Raw genomic sequence first — 11,208 nt, forward strand, 5'->3', positions numbered from 1 at the left:
ACTTGTGATAAAATATAATTGTCAAACTAAACCAAAAAATGTTAATGCTATATTTCATTTACAAAATTGACAAATGTGTTTACATCATAATTGTATGTTAATCAATAATTGTTCAGATGGTAAAGAAAGATTTGCTTCCCATCTGTGCCATACATTTTTGATTGGAATTAATAAAAACTAAATGATCTGGTAATAATCTTGTCTGTTCTTTTCCTATTCCATTTAATTTTGCTGCCTTGATATATCAGAAATCATGTTTTGGCAACATGTTTTGGCTATTAATAAAACATACATTTAAAACAACATTTTAAGTGATTATTTTATTATAAGTTCCAATTTCAATTTATTTTGTATATACTTTTTTACTATACTTTTTTTTTTCAAAAAAGTATAGTACACTACCGTTTATCTAAATGATTTCTTAGATTATAGTTTTGCCATGTATCAGTTTTAGGCCTATATGAATTTAAAAATTTGGTTAATAAAATAAAAAAAAAGTGTTACATTTCCTTTTTTTTTTTTTTTTTTACACTTTTCTCTACAGCACTGCATATATATGTTTGTGAAGACATGTTTTCTAAACACAGGTTTCTAACAAGCTGTTATTCATGGACTACAACTGTTGTCCAAGTCATCAAACACATAAACTCACATCCTTGTGGTAGTTGTAGTCCTTATTTAGCAATTTGTTAGCAACGTAGCCACTCAGTGTTTTAGTACTACTGTAAACAAAACAGCTCTCTAACAGTAAGTCTGTGGCAACTAACAATTAAATTTTTGTAGCTAAAAGATGTGAAATACAACGAGAACAACCAGGGAATTTATGTACCTACACCATGCTCGTAGAAAGGGCATTTTCTTGTAGTAGGGATTATTAGCCTGCCTATAAATAAAACAATAATCTATTAAAAATTCCAATTGCGTAATCTAAAAAGAAAACGAACAGCAAAGGCCTCGCTCTTTAGGGAGTTAAAGGACAAACACGACTCGTAATGGCTCGTTAATTACTCTGCAGAGACAGAAACCGGATTGGACCGACAGACACACAGACAGACATCCGTCGATGCTGCAGCGTTAGTGTGCTCAACAAAGGCTCAGGCCGGGGAGAGGGCCATTTTACCAAATACAAAGGAAGCAGAGCAGCGAGGGAGGGGAGGACTATGGGAATGACAGGAATAGCGAAATATCTCTTTACGAAATCGCAATGTGCCATCAAACCAAACACTGAACAATGGGTGAGAAGTGATCAGTCACGACTACAACAGAATATACAGTGTAACGACAGTACAGCAAATAAATAATTTAGATGTCGAGCTGCCTTCTGTCAAAGCCGACTGCGCATCACGGTGGCAAAATGCCGGAACAGCAATGATGATATTACGACCCAGACACTGTACGACGTAATCTATCCTAATTTTGAAAACAGCCGTGAAAGATTATCGTCTGCTGGTAAGTGTTTGTACCATTTACAATCTGTACACTCAAAATATTAGAGACGTGAAAGCATTTCGCGTAGTCATAAGAAATATGAATCATAATTGGTTATGATGATCATAGAGCGCGCCGGAGGACGCAACAGGTCGCGCGTACAGTAGAGCTGTAGTTCCGCGTGGATTTGGCTGACGTAATTATGACATTTGAACATGAATTTTATGAGGCGTATTATAGCGTGTATTGACACGCAAGCTAAACACTTCTTTGTGTTTTGGCATGATTATCATTTTAATAAAATAAATATAAAAAAAATTTAGGCGTTGAAAAATATGTTCTTTGGTCATCTTACGTTTTGACACATGATATAATAGTGAGTCGTATGTAAGGAATGTGTGCGTAACCAAATCACATTGAAGCCAAATCATTTAAAAATAACAATAAAAACATAAAGAAAATAAATTAAAGAAAGAAAGAAGCACGTGTACATGAAATACATAATTCTGTTGAGTGCAAGGACGTGTAGCCTAATGGTTTTCTAAATTAAATATCATTTACTTTTACAGATTATGCTACTGAAAACAGGACATATTACAGATGGTCTAAATGTAGAACGTTTCAAATTCTATTATTAGGCATTAACTGTATTAATATAGCAATGCCACTGAAATAAGATTACCTCTGCAAGCCCTTCTAAGTTCTAATGAAGTTAATGCCGGCCTGTTGAATGCATGACTTTAGTTTAAAGTTTAATGTCATAATATGACATTTTAAAATAAACATAATACAATATGTTAACTTTGAATACATGTGGTGCCCTTACAGAGTCTTTGCAGTAAGCCATACAATAATATATATGAAATATATTAAATAGAATGTTTGTAGTGTTTGCCAAATTGCACTTTTTTTTTATTTATCTTACTTCTTCAAGCTCTTACCTGGTGTCTAATTATTGAATACTACTGAGACTTAAAAAAGGGTCAGGGGAACGCCTTAAAACTTGGGGGTGTAAGGGAAAGGAGGGGTATATGCATGAGTAGGTGGTGTTCTGCGTTATTTGAATGCAAATGCAGAGAGAACAAGCCGAGGCTGTGTTTGAGAGAGAAACGGGGAAAAGGAGGTGGAGAGTTGTCTTTGGATTTTAGTTAGACATTGAATAGACACAGATTTAGTTTGCCAAGTGCTTAGTTCACTTTTGAGACATTGCTTGCTCATGTATGCACCTGGCATTTGGCCTTGTAGCTCTCTATATAAATGAAACATGGATTTTTGATTGTTTCTCAGAACTGATGCAGTAAGATTTACTATAATTTAGCTTAAAGAGAAAGATTTTCAATCTGTTTCAACCCATGGGCCAATTAGCCATTGACTTTCCCCTGCATCATGTCACGCCGGAAACAGAAAAGACCTCAGCACTTTTTCAGCCCCATCCTCAACACTTCGTGGCTACTTCAACATGGTGAGAAATGTTTTACTGTTCAGTAAGAGAGCTCCATTGTTTCTGTCAGTGAGCCGTCTTGCAAATGTCATTTGAGATATACGTTTACCATATTTGATCTCATTTTAAGAAAAGTAAAATAAAACAAAAGTAGAAATAAAAGGAATTTTTGTATTATTTGGACACAGTTACATCCCAACAGCTTCCACCGAATGTCCAATTAGAACTTTTCATCTTCTGACCCAAGCTTGGAATTTAGACCACCCACGATATTATATGTATGGGTATTGAGAATGTTTAAAAAAAAGAAGAACAAATAGCAAAGTGAACATGAAAGGATGTGTAATATGCTGAACTGGATTTTAAAAAGGGGATTAGAAATAGGTTGTGGAAAAAGGTGGAATACTCTGAAAAAGAAGGAGACACTTGAGTGCCTTAACGGGAATGGCATGAGACTTCATTGTCTCCGTGAGGCTTTGTGGTCGTGCACTCAGGCATTAACTGCCAGGAAGTACATGCATAACAGTGTGTTGATCTGTGACTTAAATTTTAAAGTTCTTTAAGTACAGGAAACTTGCATCTTTCCCTAGTATATGCATGTGTATGTATTGCTAAGCAGTTTGTATTCATGCTCTTTATGTCTTCTGGATACAGCTCTGATGCTGAAGGTCACTTATTTTAGGCAATCTAGCTTTTTTTAAGTGGTTGACAATGGCACTAAGACTCACTGACCTTTCAGGCTTCGCTGAGTTAGGACAGAAGATTTGTTTAAATATATGAGATGTAATAGCATATATTCACTTACTCAGACTAGGTGGGTTGGTGAAGGGGCTTGGGAATTTTGTGGTGAGGTTCATTGTCCATGTTCATTGTTGCTGTGGAAACAAAGTTGGCTGTTAACGGTGCTAAAGCATTGTAAGCTGGTAGAGGGATGGGATTTCAGATCAGAGGGAGTGAGGGGATAGAGAGAGAGAGTAATCTAGAAGGAGACAGCAATGTACAAGTCTAGCTAAAAAAAAAAGGGGAGGGGGAATGAACAGTGTGCATTATGATCTTTATATTTTATATAGGATAGGCCTATAATAATAGATACATAATATTAAAAAGATGTTGGTGAAGGGTGATAGTGAGAGTTTAAGAGGCACAGTAGGTGGCATTTATGGGAGCAAAGCAATACTACACTTTGGTTGGCCTTTTTAATACAAATACAGTGTTTCTAACAAGGTCAGCCAGAGGTAAACTCTACATATGTTATGTTTCCCTGGTGATGCTTGTGTAAGCAGTGAGTGGAAACAATTGAAAAGCAATAAAGATGACAACAACCTAAAGAAATTGAAAGTACTAAAGGTTTCAAATTTGGTTTAGAGGTTTGTAAGGCTAATGCGTTTATCGGCTTTACAAGTCCAATGAAAACAATAATGTGGCAAACAACGAGCAGTAAAATTAAAAATTCCAAAACTAATTGTGTAATACAATTTGTACAATCTATTTTCTCTACTCAATTCCTAATCACTAGTTTAAATTATGCAATGTAATACATTCATTTGTTTTCATTAAAGTAATACATTTAGAATGTCTATTTAAGAAATTACATAATAGGCGGAACAGGTGCTGTCTTTTCCTTGTACCTTATTGAACTTGCTTTATATACATTAGACCAGTATCAGAAGTATAGTAATAATCAATTATTTGCATGGCATACATTTTTGCATAAATAGTTTCTCTCTGATTTTTTTAGAGGAGCAGTTGGCAGTGAAGTCCCTCACCTCTACTCTTGCAAAGAACTCTTCCTGCTTTTCCTCACACTCAACTCAAAGCCGTCAATCTTCCTTAAACCCAAGCTCACCAGTTGATAGGTTCACAGCACCTTCTCTGACAAGAGCCAGCCATCCCGTTTTTCACATCCCTAACCAGCCCAAAAAATTTCCTTCAAACCTCACAGAGTCTCAGCTTTTCCAAATTTCCCACTCTACTAATCAGTGTATCACTGCAACTGTGCTCTCTACCCACAACCACACCCACTTACCCATGGCTTCTCCAAAGTTAGGTGTGTCAGCAACCACAACCTCCTGTTCATCCTCCTCTGTTGCTGCTTCTCTCTGTGTGCCTCCACACCCTGGAAGCCCTAGTTCTGTGCCTCAGGGTCCTCCAAGTCCAGTTACACCCTCTTCCAGCCCAAGCACAGTCCCCTCAGCTCCAGCATGTGCACCTGTCAGTATCGCTTTCATCTTGGAGGAGCTACGTGTGCTGCAGCAGAGGCAAATTCATCAGATGCAGATGACCGAAGAAATCTGTAGGCAAGTGTTGAGATTGGGAGGAGGATCTTGTGAGGTGGATTCAAAACCATTTACACTACCATCTCTGCCACAGCTCTGTTTAAAAGGTTCTGTTAACAACCCCAGACCCTCCCGACCAAAGTCATCACCTCCCCCTACCTCTGTGGCTCCTCTTTTGGCCTGTTTCTCATCCCTGCTTCCCCCTCAGACCACCTCAAAATCCTCCAAACACAACCACCCTCTCTTGAATGTCTTACGCCCCCATAAAGCACAGTATGACAGCGGCATAGTTACTCCAGCAAGCTTCACCAGTCATACAAGTGCTTCCACGTCCTCATCAATGTCTACAGCTGCTGCCTCAAACTATCCACTCACACTTTCTCTCGGCCTTCCACCGCAAAAATCATCCACCATGGGAGCAAGTGGACACAGTGGTGTGACCTTCCCAAACCAATCTATGCCAGTAGCTGCTGTCCCTTCAGCCCCCTCACAGGATCCAAAACTCCCTGCTCAAGGAGGTACAACTGTGTCATCGTCGGGGCGTATGCAGCATGCATGCCGATTTTGTCGGAAACTATTCAGCAGCGATTCATCCCTGCAAATACACTTACGTTCACACACAGGGGAGCGCCCTTACCAGTGTCCTGTATGTTTCAGTCGATTCACGACACGAGGGAACCTCAAGGTCCACTTTTTGCGGCATCGTGAACAAAACCCTGAACTGTCTTTTTCATTGTTTCCCTGTTCGCTTTTTGCATCTGTAACTGGTGGATCAATGGGAGGGTCAGCACAAATGCAATCAAATGCACAAATCGCCACCAATACAAATGCTACTCAGAGGCAACAAAAACAGCAAGAGGATGATCTGCGTGGTGACAGCCTTGAGGGAACTACTCCCTCAACACGTGCTACAACTTCGTCTCTTCCTCCAAGTATTGATTTGGCCCTGCTGACCACTGCACACTCCCTCCTTCAGCTCAACCGTGCGGCTGCTGCTGCGGCTGCTGCAGCCTCTACTTCCACTACCTCCTCAATCACATCCTCGTCACCTTCTTCTCTGGCCTCCACCCTTCTCTCAGCCCCTGCCTCATCCACCTCCTCCATTGCTGGGGTGTATAAAGGAGTGAAACGCTTTGATGAGAACACCCCACCAATACCTACTCTGCTCCCGCATTCTGCTTACTCGCAGCTTGCCAATTTACCCAAAATCTTCTTCCCAACATCATCCGCTCAGCATCATGCAGGCCATGGGTTTCTCAGGCCAACAACTCCAGCTGGATCTTTCCTGCCATCCCAACAACAACACATCACTTTCCCGTTCACAGCATCATCCACTACCCCATCCATCTCAGCCCCAACCTCAGACACATCAAAGCTGCAAAGACTGGTCGAAAAGTTAGAGAAAGAACCACAAGGTCAGTCACATTGGGTTTCATCCATAGGGGAGACGTCTACCAGCAGCCATAGTGTAGCAGGATCATTAAGCTATAGTAGCAGTGGTTTAATGAGCACAAGCACAAGTACAAATGTGGTCACATCACTTCCATCATCTACGATCCAAATACCATCATCCCTCTTCAGCAAGGAGTCACCCTACCTGGGACTTATGCACTCTGCTGGGACACTTGCCCCTAATCAGTGTAGTGTGTGTCTGCGGGTGCTAAGCTGCCCAAGAGCATTACGTTTGCACCAGGCTACTCATTTAGGTGAGCGACCCTTCCCCTGCAAGTTATGTGGTCGATCCTTCTCAACTAAAGGAAGCCTTCGAGCACACCTTGCTACCCACCGTGCTCGCCCACCAAACAGCCGTGCCCAGAATTCTTGCCCCTTATGTCAAAGGAAGTTTACCAATGCCCTTGTGCTACAACATCATATCCGTATGCACTTAGGAGGACAGCTACCACCAGAGCACATGCCCGATACCTCAACAGATTGTGATACTTTGTCCCATTCCGAGTCTATTGAGCTCTCTGCTTCAGAGATGAGCCCTAGCGCTACAGATGTCCAGTTACTAAATGATCTACAAACTATTACGGATTCTAGACATACTGAATCCCTGGCTGTCAGTACTGCTCTTACAGCATGTGCCATGACCTCCAGCCTACCTGCATCACTTAGCTCGGGTCCTATTCCACCTTTAGACCTAAGCCCTGACCCATTGCTGAATCCAACCCCCCATTCACCTCCAACATTCAGAGTTGATCCACCCGAACTCTCACTCAGTGCACCTTCTCCAGTGGAGTCTGCACCCTCCCTTGTCCCCCCTACCACCCAATCAGCAACCACTGGTCCTGAGGTCACTGATAAGCTATCTTTTGAACTTTCCAGCAACACTGCCTTCTTGGAAGATAAAAAAGATTTCCAGCTCTCCTGGTCTAAACAAAGAAAGTCCGCAAAGAAATGACTGTGAAAGCAGTGAAAACAGATCTGTCTCACCTATACTTTGCTCCAGTTCCAGATCAAATCTGGAAGATCTTCTTAGTATACAAGCCCATAATGCACCCAGAGTTCCTCTACCACATCCAGAATCAACACCACCTTCTCTCCTTGCGCTGAGATCTGAGAGTGTATCTTCTCATACAGTGCATTTAGAAGAGCCTGACCAAAGCCTTCTCCAAACATCCAAAATAATCCCCCAAGAGTTCCCTAATGAAGAAAAGATGGAAGATAAAATGCATAAAACACCAAAGAATGGACAAAGGACAGCTCCAGATTTGAGTATTAATGCAGATATGGTATCAGACACTGTAAACAAAACAAATGAGGATGAGACTGAGGATCGTGACACACATGTGCAAAAGACCATAAAGGAAGCTCACTGTAGTTCAACTGCAAAGGATAAAGCAGATACAACAGCAGCTGAAATGGACAGAACTGAATCAACTGTATGCATATCACTGACTCCCAGTCTTCCACCTCCAATGCCAGAGAAAAAAATCTACCACTGTTCTGAATGTGGAAAAGAGTATGCAAGTCGCAGTGGACTTAAGGTGAGTGGCATTTTGAATATATTAAGCTAAAGAATTATTATCGTATAATGTGAGCATGCAGTTTAACATGGTGCAATGTTAGTTACGCAAGAGATTCTTTATTGTCTCGATGCATTTTGAAAGTTACATGACAATTAAAGAACATCTCTTACTATAACTTCTAGGGGCACATGAAGCACCATGGAGGATTTGTCAAGGCACCCCGGGCTCTTGCAAAGACCAAGGGCCCAGAGAGAGCTTTGCATCATGAGCGCTCACAAACTCACCACCTTGCAACCTTCCTGCCACCAGGACATCAGTGAGGGTTTTTTTTTTTTTTTTTTTTTTTTTTTAAACAAGCCCTCCAGGAACATCAGCAAGCATCAGAGAGCTCTCCCCTAAATCCTATTAAAGGAATCAGAAAAAAATGTATTAAGATGAATTTAATAGCTGACAAAAGGGAAGAAACGTGAAGGATATTATGGACTATGACTCTAGAGTGAAAAAAAAAACCCACACATGTACACACATAGAGGGTTATTTCTTGCTTGTAAAAAAAAATGTCCCTGATCTTTAACCCAGATCCTTTATATTAAAATACCTGTATTGAGTATTTTAATATATGTAATGATGTCTAAATATCTTATAGTACTTCCTTGAATATTATGTGATGTTCTTTTAGATAAATGTAAATTATTTTGTCTGCGTAAGTTAAGATGGATTCATTTACTTTTCCAAAGTGGTGACCTTAAGGTAGCTAAGGATTTGAACAGTAGCTTTGGATGAGGAACAGACCAAAATTTACCAAAGCCAATGATGACATAATTGATCATTTTCCTCACTAAGAGCTATTGTATTGGTATACTGCTTCTTTATTCTTAAAGAACATTTTACATTACACATTTTACAAGAACATTGCTGTGTTTCCAATTAAAATCCAAAAAAGATGGTAAAATTTGAAAGGAGTGTATTTCAAATGAAGAAATATGCTACTTATTTAAAAAGCACCTTGTCGATACCTTGTTCCAGGGCAGCCATTCACAAATCATCATCGACCTTTGCTTGTATCAGTTTTAAGCTCAAATGTTTAAAAATATACCCTACTTAAGACACTTAATACAAATGGTACAGCTGCAGCCAAGAGGAAGTGAATGTTAAATTGTTTTCTTGCAAACCAACTGTGAACAAGTGCTTTTAACAAGCTGATATTTTAAAAACTTCATAAAATTTACATTATGTAAATTCACATAAAATATTCTTGACTTGTACTAAACCTTCAGGCTTTTACTTAATAATTTACCAGTTGGAAAGCACCAAAACACCAAACTGTAAATATGACCTGTCAACCTATGTCCATTGTGTCCATGTTTGTCCTGTCCAGCTGTACAGTATTAGACAATATACTGCTCTTAACACCAACTAGACTAAAGAGTCGGATAAGATTGTTTAACAAGCCTGTATGTCAGTGTAAGCTCTTGTTACTTTAATATTGTCAGTGTAGCTATTGAAAAAGATAGAAATAAATTGACTGATTCTGAGATGAACCACTATCTAGCTTAAAAAGGTAACCCTTTCTATATTTCTTGGTGGAAATGTTTGTTTCTTTGGTGATGTTTGTTCTTTGTCTGGATACTTTTACATGTACCTTCCATAGAAATGAATTGGGTGTATGAGTCTGACTGTGAGTTGTAATTTCATGGTACAGCTAAAAAAGGAAATAAAAAAACAGTGTATTCATGACGAGAAACCAAATATGCAGTTCTTTTAATCACGCACACTCTTTGTTGTTGTTTTTAGAGTATAAATCTCATCTACAGTGATGTTATTCTTCCTTGGTGGTCTGAGGAAAACAGTTTTCTTCACATACAGGCATCCCTAATCTGTTCACTCCCTAACACAATCAAACTCCTCTGCAATGCTTCTGTATGTGCCACATCAAGCGCAGTGAGGGAGAAACTGGAGGAAGCGTTGACAATCTGTCTGAGGACTGGCCTCTAATCTCTTGCACCATGACAACCATGCAGAGGCACATAAGGAAGACAGAAAAAAGCAGAGTATAGTCTGTGTATGTGTGTCTAGGGATATTGGTGTGACGTCCAAATTGTATGTATGGGTTTTAAAATGAGTACTAAACCTGTGTAAAAATGATTAGGAATTACACCTATTAGGGTCACGTGCGCAAGCTCGCTAACAGGCTAGACTATTCGTAAACTTCACAAAGCTGGACTTTATGGCAAGGGTGGCATTTGGTAGCTGCTTGTATCCAAGGCCAACTCACTGCGTGTATAAATCTGCAGTACCTTGCAATTCCTGCGAAACCTTGGATCTGAGCAATGGGAAAAGTTATATGGCCTAATAAAGCATTTTTCACTGTTACACACTGAATGCACTTATCATAGACTGGCAATAGCACATAAACAGCTTTGGGTTTTATGAAGACCAGAATGTAAATAAATAGACCTCATGTTGCATTTCAATACACCTTAGCATCAATGAACCCTTCGATATTAATAGATTTTTTCATCTGCATCTTTCCACAAATTGTTGAAGGCAGCCCAGCAACAAGGATGGAATCTCTACTAAAGGTAAAAGGAAACTGCTTATTAAACACTTAATATATTATTTTTATCTTATGTGCGAAACATGCAATGACAGAATATCACCAGTGGGTGGCAGTGTTAGGTCTTACAGACTAACAGGCTGAAGACATAAAAACTGATGTTTTCTGTTTTTGTTTTGTTTTTTTAGTTTAACACTAATAAATAAATATATATATATATATATATATATATATATATATATATATATATATATATATATATATATATATATATATATATATATATATATATATAAAAAGACTGTGGTTATTTGTCACAAGTTAAGGTACACCACCATGGGTAAAATATACCACTGAAAACGTTTTAAAATGTAAAAATATATTAAATTCACCCAATCTAAAAATAGATTTAAAATTGTATAATGTATTATTACAATTTATAAATCAATAAATAAGAGTTAAAGTGAATACACTTTGTTCTATCATGGTAGGGGACTTTCCAATTACTTCTATACGCACCCATTTAATTCTAGG

The 11,208-nt window shown here is 39.0% G+C and overlaps 1 protein-coding gene across 1 annotated transcript; it reads left to right on the plus strand.

Moving 5' to 3' along the window:
* The first annotated feature begins 1,001 nt into the window (after positions 1 to 1,001).
* Positions 1,002 to 9,861, plus strand: sall2 (spalt-like transcription factor 2). Its single transcript, XM_043253688.1, has 3 exons — positions 1,002 to 1,449; positions 4,608 to 8,135; positions 8,300 to 9,861. Exon 2 carries the CDS (start codon positions 4,898 to 4,900, stop codon positions 7,547 to 7,549), a length of 2,652 nt encoding a protein of 883 aa, XP_043109623.1. The 5' UTR covers positions 1,002 to 1,449; positions 4,608 to 4,897; the 3' UTR covers positions 7,550 to 8,135; positions 8,300 to 9,861.
* The last annotated feature ends 1,347 nt before the right edge of the window (positions 9,862 to 11,208 follow it).

The sequence above is a fragment of the Puntigrus tetrazona genome, chromosome 2, assembly GCF_018831695.1.
Source record: "Puntigrus tetrazona isolate hp1 chromosome 2, ASM1883169v1, whole genome shotgun sequence".
Taxonomy (NCBI): domain Eukaryota; kingdom Metazoa; phylum Chordata; class Actinopteri; order Cypriniformes; family Cyprinidae; genus Puntigrus; species Puntigrus tetrazona.

Coding starts and splice junctions, on each gene's coding strand:
- sall2 (XM_043253688.1), top strand. CDS start 4,898: ATGGCTTCTCCAAAGTTAGGTGTGTCAGCAACCACAACCTCCTGTTCA.